This window comes from Monodelphis domestica, chromosome 3, assembly GCF_027887165.1.
Source record: "Monodelphis domestica isolate mMonDom1 chromosome 3, mMonDom1.pri, whole genome shotgun sequence".
In the NCBI taxonomy this organism is placed as follows: Eukaryota; Metazoa; Chordata; class Mammalia; order Didelphimorphia; family Didelphidae; genus Monodelphis; species Monodelphis domestica.
The window spans coordinates 102,531,075-102,552,644 of record NC_077229.1 but is presented as its reverse complement, the minus strand read 5'-3'; the positions used below and the strand labels follow the sequence as shown (position 1 = coordinate 102,552,644).

Genomic DNA, 21,570 nt, shown 5'->3' with positions numbered 1-21,570 from the left:
CCAACATGTACTTTTTTTCCTTCTTAGAATCAAGACATACACTTTTTGATTCAGTGACACCAGCCTTCTAGTTGTTCTAAAAACAAGATATTTCATCTCATCTCTAGGCATTCTCTCTGGCTATTTTTTAAGCTTGGAATGCCCTCCCTCCTCCTGTATGATTACTGACCTCTCTGGCTTCCTTTAAGTCCCAACTAAAATTCCAGCTTTTACTAGAAGACTTCCCCAAGTCATCTTAATTCTAGGAACTTCCCTCTTAATTATTTCCCATTTATCTTGTATATATCTTTCTTTGTGTATATTTATTTGCCTATTTTCTCCATTAGATTGTAAGCTTCTTGGGGACAGGGGATGTATTTTACTTCTTCTTGTATGCCCAGCACTTAGTACAATGTCTGACACAGAATAGGTACTTGATAAATGTTGAGTAACTGATATACCCTAACATAATTATCATATTCAAGGTCATTAATAGAAGACCATGGGCAGAATACAGTATGATGTTTTTTCTTTACATGTTAATTATGTTTTTCAAAATAAAAACAGACAAAAAAAAAACAACCGAACCACAATCTTTGACCCCTCCATAAGTCTGTTCCCTATTTCCTTGTGCCTATGGCTAATTATACCCAAGAGAAATTATAGCCAGATGTTTAGTACCAGATTAGTTTCTTGGTTATTCCAAGTTACAGACACCTGCTTACAACTCAGAGGAAGTTAAAGTCCCCCTTACCCCTAGTTCTGGTGGCAGGGCACATTGCCGAAGGATATATTCTATCATCATCTCACCCCCAGGCTGTTCCAGATAACCATGATGGGCCATTGCACTGATTACCTGCACCACAGCCCGCTTCACCTATTCAGGAGAAAACAGAAATAAGATCAAGAGAGCCTTGTGACCAGTATCCCTCAGGCAGGTCCACAAACTGAACATCTCATTTTTAAAGACCAAGCAATGAAGTCAAATGAACCCAAACAACCCCCTATAGGAATTGCTATTTGGGTCACAACTCCAAGTTGTGCTAAGGGTTCCCCTGAAGATAAGGAATATCAAAGTCAATAGGACACCCTGTGGAGTTAAGAGTTAAAGGAATAGATCCTAATTGTTGCTAAGTAAAGATCTCATTGTCCATATAAAGTCACTCATCTTGTGCCTGTACTCTGCCATATCCCAGATCAGAATTAGGCTCAAAAAAAAGAGTCCAGGCTAGACAGTGCTGAGCAATTTCCTGGTAGAGTATCTATAGTGGTAATTATCAAATCCTACATCTATTTGATTAGAGAGGCAGAGAAGTCACTCTTTTTTACCTTATTGTTAGTGTCCACCAGAGGAAACTTCATGGAAGACAGAATAAATGGCTTCTTAATCTCCATCTGAACAGCTAAAAAAAACCCCAAAAGTGTGGCTCAGTCTCCTCTGGTCCCAGTCTTCCTAATCCTAACCTTCCCCATCTTCTCTCCCTTTTCCCCACCAAAATCCTCCCTAAAACAGATTGAGGGCAAGATGATTAGTCTAAATAATCCTTGAACCCCAGCCTCCCAAATTTCTATGTGACTTTGACCCTCCTTCATTTATTTTTCTATTTTTAGTCCTAAGGATTTTGGTCACAGCAAGGAAAGGGAAAAGTGATGGTCCATTCTGTCTTTTAGATGCTATAAAAGATTTATATTTACTGCTTTTATCACCCCTAGGACCTTTATGCCCAAGGAGGCCACGAAGACATACTCTAGGCACATACAGGTATGGGGAATAGGGCTGAGCTTTGTGCCACTTGAGTTTCCTTAGAGGGAAGGTTCCTCTGACTCCCTAAGATTTATTCACTCTTAAGAGTTGTCCAATTGTCAGGGAGCTGAGATAAACAAGGAAATAAGTCAGCAATGTGGAGAAGGAAATCTACTGATCATATAATATTTAACAGAAAGGAAACTGCTCTTTGCACATTCCCTAGTTGCCATTTTGCCCAATCCATTAATTCAGACATAATCTTGTATTTCATTCAGAAAGATATCTAGGAGACTCCTTTTCAAAATAAAATGGGCTCCATGAAACCTGTTAGTACAAGAACCCTGGGAGAGGGAATCATGGCAGAGAATCACAGAACCAGAGCCTGAAAACAGACCTCAAAGCTCACCAATAGTAACCTCCAAACTCAGCAGCCCTTTGGGAGAAACCAAACACTAGAGGGACCCAAGGTTACAAGGCAAATTAACTATAGAATCGGGATTAGAATCCAGGTCTCCCAATACTCAGCTCAGGGTTTTGTCCCAAAATACATCCTACATCATCAGTGCCAGAGACAGGAATGGCAAATATTACTGGAATCTATAAATAATTCAAATTTCAGCCAACAGATAACCTCTTACATTATTAAAGTAGTAACTCACTACTAATGAGGCAAATAGACTTACTGGAATGCCTTTTTTAAAAGGAAATTAGTTCTCTGGACAGCCCCCCAAACTGCTTCCCTTCTATAACTGCCAAAACCACTGAACAATATGGTCAGTACACACAGGAGGTTACTTACAGGCTGAGTTGATGACTTGCCTCATGATGTGCAGGGTCCCCACTCGAATTCTCTCATTGCTGTTTTCCAGCTTAGGAAGCAAGAAAGCCAAAAGTCGATCAGGAAAGGAGCAAGCTGCAGGACAAGACAATGTCTGAGATTAGTTTGTCAGACTAGGGGTTCATCAAAAAACCTATAGGGTCAAAACCATCTGCTACAGTTAAGATCCAAAGCATGAGTCCTCAGGAGGATTCAGTCTGCAAGTTCTAAGGACAGGAAATTGATCTCTCTAGTACCATTTGCTCTACTGAACAAGCTAAGCCAGGAACTGGAAATAAACTTCACTCTCACTGCTCTAGCCACACTGTTCTCTTCATTCATATATTTTTCTTTTCTTCTTTCCATGCCTTATATATTTATTATTCCATTTAATTTCATCAACACTTAATTAGGCAAAAATTCTGTTCTGTGATGTAGTAGCTAGAGATGCCTCTGGAGCATAAAGACCTGAGTTTGAGTCTCACCTCAGATGCAGTGTGGCTGTGAAACTCTGATTAAGTTGCTTTCCTTCTTAGTGGTCTAAGTAATACTAAGACTATGGGCTGCAGAGAAAATGATAACCTACACTGCTAGCAGGAGTTTTCTTTTTGGGGAGTTCCCTATACTAATGAAACCACAGGTTCAGTCCCTATCCAATATTCTAGTCAACATTTATTAGTCATCTACTCCAGGCAGCCCCAAATACCTCTTCTTTTATCTTTCATCATTCTCTTGGGAATCCTGTCAACTCCCATGGATTAAATAATCATCTCTATGTAAATAATTCTATATATTTATCTCTCTCTATAGCATTAGCACGTTTAGTAAATGCTTCAAAAAGTATTAGTGCAGTTTTAAATTTTAACTACTTCACAAGAATAATACAAACTTTTTTTTAAACCCTTACCTTCCATCTTGGAATTAATACTGTGTATTGGCTGCAAGGCATAAAAATGGTAAGGGCTAGGCAATGGAGGGGTTAAGTGACTTGCTCAGGGTCACACAGCTGGGAAGTGTCTGAGGCCAGATTTGAACCTAGGACCTCCTGTCTCTAGGTCTGTCTCAATCCAATGAGTTACCCAACTGCCCCTAAGAATATTACGAACTTCTGAAAAACATTTGAAAGGTTACCTAAACATTTTAATATATTGATATATTTGATTAAAATTTGACATAACCTCTATCTTATGCTATGTTTGCATCGCTCTAGTCAACTTTTTAAACTTTGCAAAAACTTTTATCAGCTGCTCTTTAGTGACTGAAAGGATTACATTTATAACCCTAGCCTTATGATCATACAAATAAGGAGATTTAGTTGCATACATGATAGTTCTGATGTGATTCCACAAAAAAAGTCTAATGGGAACAGATCAGGTGATCAAGAGGTCATGCAAGGACTCTTCTATTAGGCTACAGTCCTGAGGAAGTCATTGTCCAGAAATTATTGCATCTGCAAAGTATAATGACATGGTGCTCTGTCTTGTTCAATTTTAAAATTTGTATGTAAAATTCACAGAACTAGATAAGATAAAAAGGACATTTGGGACACATTATAAATGAACATAATTAGAAGAGGAAGTGGATGGAAGACAGTGTGGGAGAGATTAGGTTTGGATCAACACCTCACACCCTACACCAAGATAAATTCAAAATGGGTGAATGACTTGAACATAAAGAAGGAAACTATAAGAAAATTAGGTGAACACAGAATAGTATACATGTCAGACCTTTGGGAAGGGAAAGACTTTAAAACCAAGCAAGACTTAGAAAGAGTCACAAAATGTAAAATAAATAATTTTGACTACATCAAATTAAAAAGTTTCTGTACAAACAAAACCAATGTAACTAAAATCAGAAGGAAAGCAACAAATTGGGAAAGAATCTTCATAAAAACCTCTGACAAAGGTTTAATTACTCAAATTTACAAAGAGCTAAATCAATTGTATAAAAAAATCAAGCCATTCTCCAATTGATAAATGGGCAAGGGACATGAATAGGCAGTTCTCAGATAAAGAAATCAAAACTATTAATAGGCACATGAAAAAGTGTTCTAAATCTCTTATAATCAGAGAGATGCAAATCAAAACAACTAAAAAATCTCACACCTAGCAGATTGGCTAACATGACAGCAAAGGAAAGTAATGATTGCTGGAGGGGATGTGGCAAAGTAGGGACATTAATTCACTGCTGGTGGGGTTGTGAATTGATCCAACCATTCTGGAGGGCAGTTTGGAACTATGCCCAAAGGGCGATAAAAGACTGTCTGCCCTTTGGTCCAGCCTTAGAACTGCTGGGGTTGTACCCCAAAGAGATAATAAGGAAAAAGACTTGTTCAAGAATATTCATAGCTGCGTTCTTTGTGGTGGCCAAAAATTGAAAAATGAGGGGATGCCCTCCAATTGGGGAATGGCTGAACAAATTGTGGTATATGTTGGTGATGGAATACTATTGTGCTAAAAGGAATAATAAAGTGAAGGAATTCCATGGAGACTGGAACAACCTCCAGGAAGTGATGCAGAGCGAAAGGAGCAGAACCAGGAAAACATTGTACACAGAGACTGATATACTGATATACTGATATACCGAGTGCGGTTGAGGGGACATGTCTGAGGAGAGATTCTAAATGAACACTCTAATGCAAATACCAACAACATGGAAATGGGTTTGAATCAAGAACACTGAGATACCCAGTGAAATTGTGCATCGGCTATGGGATAGGTTGGGGGGTGGGGGGGTGGAAAGAAAATGATCTTTGTCTCCAATGAATAATGTTCAGAAATGACCAAATAAAATAATGTTTAAAAAAATAAAAAAATAAAAAAAAAGAAGAGGAAGTGGACTAGTCTATAGCAAGAAAGAAAAATAATAGATGACTGAAAGTAGCTCTTAAAAAGGAGAATACTCTGACTCCTATGGAAGCTGTTAGGAAGTTAAAGGCCAGGAAGTTTCTACCTCTGATACATACTGGCTATGTGACCTTGATCAATCAAAAACATCCCTAGGCCTTAACTTTTGTAAAATAAAGGAGTTGGACTAAATGGACTTTGAGATCCCTTCTAGCTCTTGCTCTATTATCCTATTTGCTTTAAAAATCCTATTTATACAATATGGCTGAAAATTCATATTGGATGAAAACTTGTGGTAAGGTTACAAATCAGTGCTGGAGCTAAAAGGATGAAACCTGGGCCAACCAAATATATTCAGTTCAAATATGTTTTCTGTGCTAGGCAATTGGGGAGTTTAAATAAAATAAGATTCCCTTCCCTCATGGAATTTAAATTACAATCTATTCCTGATCAAGTACCTTTGCTCAGGTGATTTCCTCATACTTTCATCCTGTAGTCTTCCCAAAAAAACCCAGCCCATAAAAACCTTACCTTCTTCCAAATTCAGAGCACATTTTGTCCATACTAATCAAAGTCAAGTAAACCACATGCTGCCCTGTGAGATCTCTTTATAACTGTTATGACAATAAATAGGGACAAAAAGGAATACACCTTCTTTTCAGCAGCACATGGTACTTTCACAAAGATTGACCATGTACTAGGGCATAAAAACATGGCAAACAAGTGCAAAAGAGCAGAAATAATAAATGTAATCTTTTCAGATCATAATGCAATAAAAATAATAATTAGTAAGGGTACATGGGGAGGCAAATAAAAAATTCATTGGAAATTAAATAATGATTCTCCAAAATCGGTTAAAGAACAAATCATAGAAAGAATTAATAAATAATTTCATTAAAGAGAATGACTATGACGAGACATCCTATCAAAATCTATGGAATGCAGCCAAAGCAGTATTCGGGGGGTGGGGGGGGATGTATATCCTTGAGTGCATATATTAACAAACTAGGGAGGGCAGAGGTCAATGAATTGGGCATACGAATTGAAAAACTAGAAAGAGAACAAATTAAAAATCCCCAGATGAAAACTAAATTAGAAATCCTAAAAATTAAAGGAGAAATTAATAAAATTGAAAGTGAAATAACTACTGAACTAATAAATAAGACTAGAAGCTGGTACCTTGAAAAAACAAATAAAATAGACAAAGTACTGGTTAATCTAATGAAAAAGGAACGAAGATTACCAAATTAACAGTGTCAAAGATGAAAAGGGAGACCTCACCTCTAATGAGGAGGAAATTAAGGCAATCATTAAAAACTATTTTGCCCAATTATATGGCAATAAATACAGCAATCTAGGTGATATGGATAAATGTTTACAAAAATATAAATTGCCTAGATTGACAGAAGAAGAAATAGAATACTTAAATAACCCCATATAATTGTTATGACATGTCTTCTCCACTAGGCTTTGGTTCTCTGGAGGCAAGAAATTCTTACTTTTATATCCACCAAAACACATAGTAAGGTAGCTACTCATCTAGCTCCTTAAAGGTAGGAAACATTTTATTTGTGCCTTAGGTCCAGCATTTTGACTGGAATTTTTTAGGTGCTTAATAGAGCCAGGTATGCATGGAGTACTTGATCTGGCATCAGGAAGACCTCATTCAAATCTCACCTCAGACACTTGTAAGCTGCATGACCCCTAGTAAATCACTTAATTCTATTTGCCTCAGCCTCCTTGACTATAAAATGAAGATAACTGTGGTGAAACTATATTTCCCTGGATCAACCTTCTATTCATTATAAATACAATATAGCACAAGAGCTATATTATCATAGTGCTTCAGATGAGCCTCAAACTCTTAAAGAATCTTGTATCCCTTTAGATCAACCTCTTATACACTATACCAAGATCAATTCAAAATGGGTAAATGACTTAAATATAAAGAGTGAAATCATAAATAAGTTAGGTGAACATAGATTAGTATACCTGTCAGATCTGTGGGAAAGAAAGGAATTTAAGACTAAGCAAGAGATAGAGAATATTGCAAAACATAAAATGAGTGACTTTGATTATATCAAATTTAAAAGTTTTTGTACAAAACCAATGCAACCAAAATTAAAAGGAAAGAAACAAACTGGGAGAACATTTTTATAAAAAAAACTCTGACAGGTTTAATTCCCTAAATAAATAAAGAACTAAGTCAAATTTACAAAAAAATCAAGCCATTCCCCGCATGACAAATGGTCAAGGGACATGACTAGGCAGTTTTCACAGGATGAAATAAAAACCATCAATAAGCAAATGAAAAAGTGTTCTAAATCCCTCCTGATTAGAGAAATGAAAATTAAAACAACTCTGAGGTACCATCTCACACCTCTCAGTCCAGCCAATATGACAGCAAAGGAAAGCGATAAATGTTGGAGGGGATGTGGCAAAATTGGGACACTATAATACAACTGCTGGTGGAGTTGTGAATTAGTCCAACTATTCTGGAGAGATATTTGGAACTATGCCCAAAGGGCTTGAAATGAATGCCTGGGTTTGTACCCCAGAGAGTTAAGGAAAAAGACTTGTACAAAAATATTCATAGCCACACTCTTTGTGATGGCAAAAAATTGGAAAATGAGGGGGTGTCCATCGACTGAGGAATGACTGAACAAATTGTGGTATATGTTGGTGATGGAATATTATTGTGCTAAAAGGAATAAAGAAATGGAGGAATTCCATGTGAACTGGAACAACCTCCAGGAATTGATTCTGAGTGAAAGGAGCAGAACCAGGAGAACATTGTACACAGAGACTGATACACTGTGGCATAAGTGAATGTAATAGACTTTTTCTATCAGCAACAATGCAATGACCCAGGACAATCCAGAGGAACTTGTGAGAAAAAACGTTATCCACATCCAGAGAAAGAACTGTGGAACCGGAAATGCATTAGAAAAATATATGTTCGATCACATAGTGCGATAGGGATATGATTAGGGTTTTGATGTTAAAGGATCACTCTCTCGACTGCAAATACAAATAATAAAGAAATATGTTTTGAACAATGATACAGTTATGTATAAGCCAGTGGAACTGCTTGTCAGCTTTGGGAGGGGAGAGGAGAGAGTGGGGGGGTGGGGGTGGGGGAGGGAATTATGAATCATGTAACCATGGAAAAATATTCTAAATTAAAAAAAAAAAATAAAAAGAATTTTGCATCTCTTTAGGTACAAGAATGGATTCTCTTATGATAGAGAAAAAAAAAGTGATTGGATCCAAATACCTGCTGGAATAGTTGTATAAGTCAGTTACTGATAACTGGTAGAAAATGAAGGTAAAAGAGTAGTTATTGCTATATAATCTTTGAAACTAGGTTTATCTTCATAGCACTCCTTTGACCTATTTAGGCTAAGGCTCTTACCAAACAAGGAAATAAGACTAGTTTGGCATGACTTGTTCTTTTAATTAAAACTAAACAAAACATCATCATGACAAAGCAAAACCTGAAAACAATCTTTAAAAAATATAAAGAAAGCCATATAGCTGCTGGCTCTCCAGATATTGGCTTTCTTTGCTCAATGATTTCATTGCCTCACTCACAGTCTTTCTTTCCATCCCAAAACTTATTCTTTTACTAGGACTTCAACATACACATTAATGTTCTTCAAACACCGTAATCTCTATTTCTCAGTCTCCTCAAATCCCATGACCTGCTTCTCTATTCTGTTTCAGTTACACAAAGGGAAATCCATACCCTTTCTCTTATAATCACTCACAAGTGTTCCACTTCCTTGATCAAGAATTCTGAAATTTTTTATCTAGGAATAACTTAAATCGTTTCTTTACTTTCTATGTTCTATTCTTCCTTAACCTAATCTCTGTCCTCACTATGACCTCCAATCCTTTCATCCCTTAGTATAGTCCTATAGCATCACCCCTACTCTGGTTATATTTTTCCCATCTCCCAATCACCATTCCTTGGTTAGCCAATTAAATTCTGTATTATCTTCTACCATGGAATCCCTTCATCCTTGGTCTTATCACATCATACTCTACTAAACCTAAACTTAGATTACTCCCACTCTCTGGTTCTCTGTTTCTACTAACATCATGCCAAATGAAGGCATGCAACTGTGTGCCTAACATACATAAAGATTTTTAAATCTATGTTACTTAATATTAACCGGGCCCTTCACTGCAACAGGGAAATCTTTTTACTCCTTCCTAATTGATTCTGTATTTCACTCACTACAGTGGTTTTTAAACCCCTCTCTTCTTTCCTTAAGTCTTCCATACTGACTCTTACCCCCAATGTCTCAGCTAAGGAACCTAATTCATACTTCACTTGGAAAATCTGGGCCACCCTGTTCCCCACTTCTTTACATCTTACAATACTTAAAATTCCCCATTGTCACTTCTTTTAAAATCAGATTCCTCAGAATATCTGAGGAAGGAACTGGTTTTTCTCCTTCTCAAGGTCAATTCTACTCCACGTACCCTTTATTGTATCTCTTTCCATCTTTTCCAAGAGATTTCCCCCATTATCATCCCTTCTCTCTCAAATCAATCTATCTACTGGTTCTTTCCTTGTTGTGTACAAACACATCCCAAGGTTACACAATCCTGAAAGAAAATCTTCACTAGATTTTACCATCCCTTACCATCTCGTCTCTTTCCTCCTTTTCTGAAACTCCTTGAAAAAACTGTCCAAACTTATTATCCACAGTTCTGCTCCCACTTTCTCTCTTACTTCTAAACCTTCTGCATTTGACACCATTAACCATCTCATTCTGGATTTGTTGTTGTTATTTTGTGGCATGTTTATTTTTTTATGACTCCACTTGGGGTTTTCCTGACAAAAATACTGGAGTGGCTTGCCATTTCCTTCCCCAACTCACTTTACAGATGAGGAAACTCAAACAGGATTAAGTAACCTGACCAGGGTCACATAGCTAATAAATATCTGTGACCAGATTTGAATTCAGGAAAATGAGTCTTTCTGACTACCAGCTTGGCACTCTATCAATTGTGCCACCTAGTTACCAATCATTTTGGATATTCTAATATTTTATCATTCCATCTTTTCTTCTGCCATACAACCCCAAACCCAGTTCTTCATCCCCACTAGGGTCTCCAATCTCTCAGTTCTTTTCCATGTGATCACCCCTATATTGGCTATATTCTCCTCCCTTTCTTATTATGATAGTTTGTTGAATCAGTTCAACTTTACACTATACTCTACTCTCTAGTCCCTTTTCCATTTATCAATCCTGCCCTGCCAAGCACCAGCATTATATTCATCTACTATCGGCAGCACTCAATCCTATTCACATACTGCTGAAAAAAAAGATGGAGAAAATCACAAAACCATGCTGCTTGGGCCTATGATCATTTCAATTTGGTACTCAGTATAGGAATGAAATTGTTTTAAGCCTCCCTAATTGATTCACTATCTCAATCACTAAAGCAGTTTTTCCAAATCCTTTTCCAAGCCTTCCCCCCGCCCCACACCCCTTTCCTCTTAGCTGAGAACCTTCTCTCAAATTTTACTGACTCTGAGGTAATTTGCTGAGAGCTCTTGCTTCTAATGATAGACTACTATCTCCAAAGAGGAGTGAGTTTTCTCTTTGCCAAGGAAAACCACTCAAGTACAAGTGATCCAATTCCATCCTATCTTCCCTAGTGGACTGTCTCATCTGTCATTCCCAATCTCTTATTAATCATAATTCTGCCTCTGTCTAATGACTGCTTCTCTATTACCTAAAAACATGTCCTTTTGTCCACATCACCCTCATCCTCAAAAAACCTTCATTCTATCTATTTGTCCCCACCAGCTATCATCCTGTATCTTTCCTTCCTTTTGTGGCTAAATTGTTTAAGTGAGTCACCTCAAAATAAATGCTTAGTGATTGATTGCTTTGTAATAGGATCAAAGTCTCTTTGAGCCAGTTATCATGATTGTGAATAAGTTCTAACAGAGGCCAAAGCTTTCAAAATAAAGAGAAATTCTTATTTCTCTTGCAAAATACGGTAAATTAATCTCGGGCTAGGCTTTCATGTTTCAGGCCTAGAACCTAGACTCTCTTCACCATTAGCTAAGATACCACCTGAATGAATCCCTAACCATGGCCTGATGAGGGAGAAGAAATACAATTCTCTCCCATTAAGGTCCTGAAGGAAAAAGTTCAATTCACATATAAGAATGGTCTGAAAAATCATGTTTGGGGTACAAATGGGGAAAGAACAGAGCTTTAAACATGAAGGTCCACAATACTTCTTTTAAGCCATATTAAGGAGTGATTCTAGGATCTTGTAGCCCTCAGTGGACATTCTTACCCACTCTACTGTATAGCATACATGTCAATTATTGTCCTTTAACATTATGTCCTAGAAGCCACCACCTATAGTTGCTACTAGGGATTTATGAATCAGATAGTTTCCTCAGTCATACCCAGAAAGATACGCAATTTAAATAAATTCCACCAAGATTACCAGGATAAAGGATTAACTCAGTGGGAGTCCTGTAAGAACTATTAATCTAATAGGAATCTATTTTTTGCTAGAAAACCAATATATTCCAGAAATGAAAGTAAAATTACCGGGAGTAGACAGAGAAAGCTAGCTATTTCTCCATTCTATTCTACCCCACTTTCCCCCTGGATCCTTTAAAAAAAAAAAAAAAGATCTTTGATTTCATCATTAGAGGGAACTCTCAGGGAGGAAATTCAACTATCAATGTAGATCAGTGACTTTTTTGCAATTTGTAGTCTTGGAAAATTTCTTAGCCTAGAAGGTTAAGCAACTTGCCCACGGTCAGATAGACAGCAGGTGTCAGAGGGGGTCTTCTACTCAAGTGGCTCTTTATCCACAGCATTTTCCCTTCCTTCCTTTTCCTACCACACAAAAGCATTTGTCATGGCCTTAGGCTCCATTTTTCTTTTTCTTGCCATGAGCTTTCTTAATATATATAGTTTCCCAAAGGTTTGGAGGTTGGGGGAAGGGGGTTCAGAACCAAGATGGCAGCATAGTAGCAGCAAAATCCTGAAACTGCTCTGAATACCCTTCCAAAGGTCTGGAGATTCCAAAACTGACTTTTATATAACAAGAGGACTCTCTCCTCCATCTTCTGCATCCCTAGAACAACATAAAATCCTTGAGAACAAAGATGGTCTTTGTTCTTTTTGTTATAGAGAACCCAGAACAAAGAGCCTTGCAAGTAGAGGATACTATACTCCCTCACTTCACTTATCAATTATGTCCTTACTTGCATGTTATGGCCTACAATGGGGTCTCTGCAATGCCAGACAGAAATAGGGATTTTTGAGCCAGTTTACTATGGTCTTATGCAAAGCATTCACTCCAAACCCTAAGCTGTACAAGTTACTAGAGATTCCTGGGATAGTCTTTGCAAAAATGCTAGTTAATAGGGCCTTAATACAGGTGATGGTATGACAAGAGAGCACCTTAGCTGCTCCAAGAAACATCATCACAGCCAAGGAGAAGAGAAGAAGGCTGTGACATCTCTGTGGCCCCCCAGTAGTGGACTAGCAAGTTATTAATTTCAGACTGCTAAACTTGATCCATGCTGTCCATATTCATGTATACCTGCACAAATTCATTAAACCCTCTTCATAATTTATCATGCCTCCTTTCTTTCCGGCCATTCCTACTCTGTTCCAGCATCTTCCACATATATTCCCATGATCAATATTATTAAAGCCCCAAACTAGGCAAGCACTAGGCATATTCAGTTCTGCAGACCACACTGGAGTGCTGAGTAACTCTGCCTGTTACCTGGAAGAAACGACACCAGGCTAGGCTGCCTCTCATTGACAGAGAGCTTCTTCCCTCACCCCATTCCCAGATCTTACCCAATTTCCCATCTTACCCAGAATTGTGAAGCAACGTAGAACTTCGTTGTGATTCTTAATGACCAAGGGGTTGAATGAATCCACTGGGGCACAAATCTGCTCCAAGGAACAAAGGAAAGAAATTACCAAGATGATCACTGCCTAAGTAACCTCACTTTGTGGCAGTCACCTATGTGTCTGGAAAGGACCAATTCCTAGATGCTGGGGAAATGCTCACATTGAGGGGCAAATGACCACCATACACCCCTTTGCAAGCTTTCCCAACATACTGTGCAATACACATATACAAACACAGGGCTCCTAAAAGGTGTCTGAGGAGGATCCACTTCTCCCACATTTTGTCCTTCCACCAAGTGCTAAGATAATAAAGCCCCCAAGACAGAACAGTAGAATTAGAGATATAGAGGGGCCTGGAAGAAAGCCACCCAGGCTCCCAAAACTGTATAGCATCTCTAGATATGTTCCCAATTTATGGATTGCTTCATTTTCCATATTACAAAATGTAGCAAATAATAACCAACCTCCCAACATTTTTAAAGCAAATGGAAACAAATATCATGTCAGCTACCTTAGAGAACCTTCCTAGGATAACTGAAAAAAAAATTTTTTTTTTTAAATAAACCCTTACCTTCCATCTTGGAATCAATACTGTGTATTGGTTCCAAGGCAGAAAAGTGGTAAGGGCTAGGCAATGGGGGTTAAGTGACTTGCCCAGGGTCACACAGCTGGGAAGTGTCTGAGGCCAGATTTGAACCTAGGACCTCCTGTCTCTAAGCCCGTCTAGCCCACTGAGCTACCCAACTGCCCCCAAGAATATTACAAACTTCTGAAAAACATTTGAAAGGTTACCATGAATCTCATGTCAAATCTCAGGACCTAGAATTCTGGTGTGTCTTCTCACTTCTGGGATATGAGAGAAGCAGAAATTATCAGCAAATGAAAAGGATAGCTAGTTCCTCTAAGTTGTAAGACCTGGGGAAATTCCTAGAAAAAGTTAACTTTGAGGGCAGGGTAGCTCAGTAGATTGAGAGTGAAGTCTACAGTTAGGTCCTGAGTTCAAACCTGGCCTCAGACACGTCCTAGCTGTGTGACTCTGGGAAAATCATTTAATCCCCATTGCCTAGATCATACCATTCTTCTGCCTTGAAACCAATAAGACTGAAGGTAAAGGTTTTAAAAAAAAATTTTAATTTTGCTCCCTAGTCTAGCATCAACTAGCATAAAATATGGTCAGGGACAGGTCTGAATCACTAGCTTTTTCCTTACTTATTTACCTTTGGCATAAATAGCAAAGCTAATAAATCTGTTGTTCCTCCCTTTCCTACTAAGGCCAGGCCTCTGGTTCTGCAAACCATGCCTCAACTCCATACATCTCTGAACTATCTGAAGTCATATTTCCTAGGACAATTTTTCATCTATGGAAGATCTAAAAACTAAAATGAGTCATCAGAAATAAAAAAATATAGTCTGATGTTGGATCAGAATCACTTTCTGCAGTTTGGCTTTCCATGGGACCCCTTATTAGGGAACTAGAATGGTCAAGGTCAAAAATAGTTCTATTAGGATAAGCTTTCCCTCTCTCATACAACACCTATAACCTAAGGATTCAGTCCACAATTCCAAGACTTGTGAACAAATAGTAGCAATGCTTCCCTCTTATTACCTTCTCACCAAAATGAAGCAGCCTTACCATTTGGGTACAGAACCAATGGGGTGGAATTACTGAATAAGAAAATCCTACTCATTCCCTCCAGGCTCTGATCTTAGCTTATTGATTCCAAAACCATAACTTGGCTACAGGTTCATACTGTCCATCAATGCCTGGGGTCTCCTCCCCCTGGAACACCTATTCCCTGTGGCTTTCTAACCCTAGAATATTCCCCTGACAGATCAATCTCCTTCCCCCTTTGCTGGTTCCTTCTAGGGCTTCCATTTTGTGCAGGGAACCAGTCCAGTCAGTCTTCATTCTCTTCCCATTTTGCTCTTGACTTTCCTGACTTCAAAAACATGTTTGGTGTCAAGTACTTTTAGTTTTCTCCTGCTTTTCACACCAAACCCCCTCTGCTTTCAGTTCTCTTGTGTTTTTCTTTCCTTTAAAATGTTAAGTTTATTCACAAAAGAAAAACATACAATTGATGATGTGGTTCAATGGAGATGATTAGGGTTTTGGGTTTAAAAGATCACTCTATTGCAAATAAAAATAATATAATAATAGATTTTGAACAATGATACATGTATAACCCAGTGTAATTGCTTGTCAGCTCTGGGAGGAGGGAGGGGAAAAGGGTGGGAAAAATCATTACTCATGTAACCATGGAAAAATATTCTAAATTACTTAATTAATTTTTAAAAATGTTAAGTTTCTTGAGGGCAGGGGACTACCTTTCTTTTTTATTCTATTTGTATACCCAGAATTTAGCACAGTGCCTAGTATAGAGTAAGAACTTAATATATACTCATTTCCTTCTTTCCAGAGATAGAAAAAACCTCAGAGGATATTTAGTCCAACCTGCATCAGAAAAGGAATCCTCTAAAATATCTCCAACCAAATGACCATCCAGTCTTTTCTGGGAGAACTTCAGTGCCAGGGAAATGGCTGTCTTATAAGGTTTGGTTTTGGATACTTCTAATTGTTGGGAAATTTTTCCTGACATAGAGCAAAAACCTGCCTCTCTGCAACTTCAACTCATTCTATTTTTATTCCTGTTACTCTAAGGGACTTGAGAATAGAATTCCCCCATGTTCCATTCTCCTCAATCTGCAGAACACCAGAACAGAACCACAGAGAGGAGAGTCTGGCTGAGATGCAGAATACCCTTACCTAAGTTGTTTTCACCCTGGTACTGTAAAAAATAGACTCGAATACAGGACTACAATCCCCACGAGCCTTTGCTCCACTTCCCCAGAATGCCTTGTAATCTCACCTGGGCCAAGATGGAGAAGGTATTTAAGCTGATTCAAAGGCTTTTGAGAGCTCTCTCTTGGCTCTTTTTGGACTTCTGTTTTGGAGCAGGCGCGTCTCTTGCATGATGTGAGGTTATTTTGTCTAGGCCTCTGGCCTAGGCATATGTTTCTTACTTGTATATTCTTTAATCTTTAACCTTTAATAAATCTCTAAAAAATATAATACTTCTTGCAGAGAGAAACTAATTTCTACCTGCCTTACCTGTCTCAGTCTCCCCGTCTCCCCTAAATTTTAATCTTTACAGTACCCAGACTTCTAAGCAAGTCAATAATGGCATAGAGTGCCAAGAAGGCACAAGGTCACCACATGAAAAAAATAAAGCCTTGTTTATGTGGTTCTGTAAGAGACAAAGACAGGAGGAACAAGAGAGTGTGCAATGGATTGATAGATAATTTGGCTTCACAACCATTTTAGTTAACTCTGTTAAGTGATTTAACTCAATATGAACCTGAGTACACATCCACATTGAAGACAGAAGAACCAGGATCCTCAGTGGCCAAAGGACAGGGACAGAAGTATCCACCACTTTACCAACTCTAGGTTAAATCCTCGGTCCAGTGATGATCAAATTGTTCTTGGGATATGGCTATGGGCAGTCCTTTAGGTCCTGAATCCATTTTTTAAAACAAAGACTCTATTTTATTCATCTTTGTATATCCTTCAGAGAAGTACATAGAAACTGCTCTCTCTCCATATAAATGTATACATTTATTTATTTAAACTCTTCCTTCCACCTTAGAATCAATACTGTGTATTGGTTCCAAAGGAGAAAAGTGGTAAGGGTTAGGCAATATGACAATAAATGACTTGCCCTCTCAAAGCTAGGAATTATCTGAGGGTGGATTTGAACTTAGCACCTCCCATCTCTAGGCCTGGTTCTCTATCTAGCTATCTAACTGCCTCTTAACAATATATCTGATGACTGAATAAGTGGGCTCTTCATGACTAAAGAAGAAATCTCTGCCACTAGCAGTAATCAGGCAGAAGGTGGATACCCTTTTGTAAGGGATATAAAGTATATTTCTCTATTAGGAGGAAAGGATTATGTAGTCTACAAGTTCCCTTACAAGCTATCTTTTAAAAATTTTTTAATTAGTTTATTGATTACATTAAAGTTCTCATGTATTTTTCTCCCTCCTTCCCTTCCATGCACTAGAGAAGGTATCATTTGACAAAAAAAAAAATATGCATACACACACACACACACACATACATATAAACAAACACTGTCTTTCAAGTTTCTATTCATCAGTTCTTTCGCTGGAGGTAGATATTCACAAGTTATTCTTCAAACATTAGGTAGTTGTATATGATGTTCTTTTGTTATATTTATGTGTGTGTGTGTGTGTAAAATGTTCTACTCTTTTTTATTTTCTTAATTTCATATAGGTCTACCTATGTTTTCTAAAAGTAACCTGCTCAGGGACAGCTAGGTAGCTCAGTGGATTGAGAGCCAGGCCTAGAGATGAGAGGTTCTGGGTTCAAATATGGCCTCATCCATTTCCTAGCTGTGTGACCCTGGACAAGTCCCTTAACCCTCATTGCCTAGCTCTTACAGCTTTTCTATCTTAGAACCAACACAGGATATTGATTCTAAGGCCAAAGGTAAAGTTTAAAAAAAATAATCATCATCATATGCCACAAATTGTTCAGCCATTCCCCAACTGATGAGTATCCCCACAATTTCCAGTTCTTTGCCACCAAAAAGAGAGTTGCTACAAACATTTTAGAACATATTGGTTCTTTTCCTTTTTCTCTGATCTCCTTAACAGACTCAGGGGTGGTATTTCTGGACCTAAGGATATACACAGTTTTATAAGTCTCTGGATGTAATTCCAGAATGCCCATCCAATCTAAGAGTTATGAAAACTACTCTCTATGCTACAATGGACCTCATTCTAAGAAGCATCCTTTTTCTGTGAAGTCACATGAATCAAAGCAAACTCTCTTAAATAAAGATTCCAAATCAACTCCACTGCAATAGGGTCATTTGCTTCCAAATTCATATGAGGAACAGTTCAAAATTTTCCAGAAGGTATACTCATGGCTAAATGTATAGCTACTCTGCTATATAGTTGAAAAACTCACTTCCTTTTGGACGCTAATCACCCAAAGGCAGACAAGAAGAGGTTCTTGATCAATAGCCCTACTTTTTCCCCCACAGGTGTTTGGTCCAGTATTCCAGAAGTTCAGCATTAAAACTAAAGGTTCCTTTTTCCTAGCTTGAGGCAATTCTTTGGGCCAAACTCATATATAGGAATCATCATCCTACAGTTAGTACCAAACAACCTCCAGTTAGTACCTGAGGGTGCAAAGCAGCCAGAAGCATATCAACTTGAACTTCCAATGTGCGGCTCCCCATATTCACAGAAGCTTCAAGAATCTGCCCAAGACTCTGTTCATGTAGTGGAAAGACAAAACTGTATAAATTCAGGCAAGAAGTTAAAGACACAATTCTTTGACAGGAATTTAGGATGAGGGAGAAGGGGACGAAGATTTTGTAGTTGGCGACTGCCATCTCTTTGTCACTGAACTAGGCAGTGGTGAATAAGGATGCTCTTTTGGGGGCAGACCATCCCCACTGTATATCCCAAAATAACTTCAGAATTGCAAGTCTGGATTTATAGTGTGTTAAGGATGCAAAGCTACTATAGAAGGCTTGTTTCAGTTGGGAAGGCTGGTTTTCAGGACAGAAAAGATCTAACAAGAACGAGACTAAGTGGTTCCAGACTCCACCCAGATGTTAAAAGTTACTCCAATGGGTCAGGAGAGTCTGATTCAGTTCAGACTCCCAGAGAACTCTCCCAAAAGGCTACAAATATAAAGGGAGTTCTGACAAGAGAACTAAAGAAACCTGGAATACCTGCCTTTAGGTAGATAAGGCTACATTATGGGGATCATCTTCCCTTTCTTTTTTTTTAAGTCTCCAAGGATGAAGCTTTAACAACCACTACCCTGACAGTCAGAAATTTCTTCCTCCTATACAACTTAGTTTCACAATAAACCCTTTGCTCTTTTAAGGAATGACAAGCTCTTTGGGAAAAGTATAATGACTGTGTATACTCAGTAAGCATATATACATACCAAGTACACCAACATCCAGATGATGAGGACTTAGCTCTTGGGATATGTCCACCATGAAGTGCCAGCTCTTGTAGACCAAGAACCTTGAGCCCAGTGGCTTACCTTGGACACATAAAAGGTCTCGGAATGCTTCTTATAGAGGGCAATGATTCCTGGGATGAGCCTGGGCAATTGTTCTTCTAGCTTCTCACTGGGCATTAGGTGACTCATGGGCCCCAGTGCCTGAACTACAGCCAGTCGAAGCTGGGGGGAAAAAAAGTCACTGTTTATTCCAACCAGATATCAATTAGCTGGAGAATACTAATCGAACCTTAATTATGGTAAAGTGATATATAGGCCTTATTGGAGTGCATGAGATACCATGATTCTGCTCCCAGTAAACTTCACCTTGCAGTCTAAGAAGGGAGACATATATAAACACAGAGAATACAAAGCTGCATAGGAGTCTTGCCCCTGAGAACTACTTAAACTAAGTGAAATTACAGTCAGGTTAAGAGATCCCTGTGGCCTTGGGTGATCCAAAAAACCTTCAGCAACAAAAAGGAGTTGGGTCTGGTCTAGACACATCGCTATTGTGTGGGTCCTTCCCCAGTCAAACAGCATCATGAACAAGAGCCTAAGAAAGGAACATCAACACCTTTAATGCAATTTAGCATCAAGCATAGATTTACAGTCCAGCTCAAAAAAAAAAAAAACCCAAAAATATCAGAAGGAAGTTACTTGGACAGGATTATAATAACCCCCTGACTGAAGTCCTATGTCTTCCCCACCCCCCATCCTCCAAAGGATTCCATTTTAAATCTGTCACCTTACTCAACAAAGACTTTTACTGAACATCTATGTTAAAGTGGATCCTGTGTTGAAAAGTCTGGTTGAGGGGAGAATATAAGGAAATATAAAACACAATTTCTGTTGTCAAGGTGCTTAAAAATAACAGTGACTAGTTAGGAGGCAGCCCAAATTCTTTACCTTCCCTTCTCGGCTCTGTAACCAATGGTTGAAAAGGACATCATAAGCACTGAAGATCTCAGTGGAAAATGTATCCTTCCGGACTGTGGGGTCTGGGGCTTGATCCAGGTTGGCTAGGTATTCTAGGATACTGTCACTAAAGTGCTGCAGAGCTGCAATAAAAACAGTATCAAATGAGTATCTGCTTTTTGATTGTTGGCAAAACATCAATACTGCCATCATCATTTCAAAATCAATTTACAAATTGGCCAGCAAGTAAACAGTGCCAACTCTTATGGCCAAACTCATGACTGGAGTGCACTACTCACTTTGCGTCTCTATGTTTTGAAATCCTTTCTTCATTCATGTGCCACCTCCACCTTAATATTATGAGTGATTAAGCTCCTTAAAGATAGGGACATCTTTCAACTTTGTATATGTTGTATCTAGTGAAGCTCCTGGTACAGGGCAGTCACTGAAATAAATGCTTGTTGAACTGAATTAAGAGGGTTTTCTCTGAGCTAAGGGGCAGAAATTGAGATAAACTGTCCATTCTGGGGTGCAGATCTTACCCTCAAATGGGTAGATTGCTTGAGACCAAGAAAAATGAAACCTCCTGAAGAAGGTGAGGCAGGGTAGAACTCACCTATTCATTTCTATACCTACTTGCCTAGAACTGTCACATGTACTACTAGGGCCAAGTATCCCTGTGTCAAAGGTACTTGTTTGCTTTCCTTGGCCCCAAGGGAGGGTGCTTAAGGCCACAGTGAGAGCCAGGTTCTGCTCTTTTCTCTACTCTGGGATCATCACCACCCTCCCCCTCCCCCCCCACTCCCCTGAAGCCAAGCTGCCATGTGGCTTACATTGGCTCACAATTATCTGCAGGCCAGCAGCTTCTTGAAGAGAAGCTGTTTCCAGAATCTTTGCTCTGGTTGCAAACTGAGACAAAACAAAAAAAGGAAAGTTCACAGAGGCCTTGTTCTTACCAAAACAAAATACAGCCTTCATCTGGTCTTGTCGAGCCAGGTGCAGCATCGGTAACATGGTTGTCAGAATGGAATTCAAGAAGGGCACCATGCCAAATACTAGAAGAAGAAAAAAAAACTGCAGATCATTTTGTCTTCCTACATTTCATCAAGTCTTTTCTAGTCATGGAAGAGAAATCTATCCCAAGGATCATGGAAGACATTTTCCAGCATAAGTAGTACATTTTAACTGCATCTAATGCAGCCTTTTCCTAACAGAAAGGACAAATGAAAATACAATTCATGGTCCCAAGAAACCTATTCTGAAAGTTTCACCTAGGCAGTGAAAAGGAA

At 38.6% G+C, this 21,570-nt stretch overlaps 1 protein-coding gene across 13 annotated transcripts in view; it reads right to left on the bottom strand.

Annotated features, from left to right (window-relative positions):
- The window catches only part of MROH1 (maestro heat like repeat family member 1), a 207,750-nt gene that overhangs the window by 124,868 nt on the left and 61,312 nt on the right, over positions 1-21,570 (bottom strand). For all 13 annotated transcript variants that reach the window (XM_056820705.1, XM_056820706.1, XM_016432035.2 and 10 more), the window contains 8 exons: positions 21,238-21,336; positions 20,273-20,424; positions 19,406-19,546; positions 18,522-18,614; positions 13,272-13,350; positions 2,526-2,639; positions 1,309-1,382; positions 734-856 (listed from right to left, as the gene is read on the bottom strand). In XM_056820705.1, the coding sequence (XP_056676683.1) occupies positions 734-856; positions 1,309-1,382; positions 2,526-2,639; positions 13,272-13,350; positions 18,522-18,614; positions 19,406-19,546; positions 20,273-20,424; positions 21,238-21,336 (875 nt within the window). The remainder of the gene's footprint in view (positions 1-733; positions 857-1,308; positions 1,383-2,525; positions 2,640-13,271; positions 13,351-18,521; positions 18,615-19,405; positions 19,547-20,272; positions 20,425-21,237; positions 21,337-21,570) is intronic.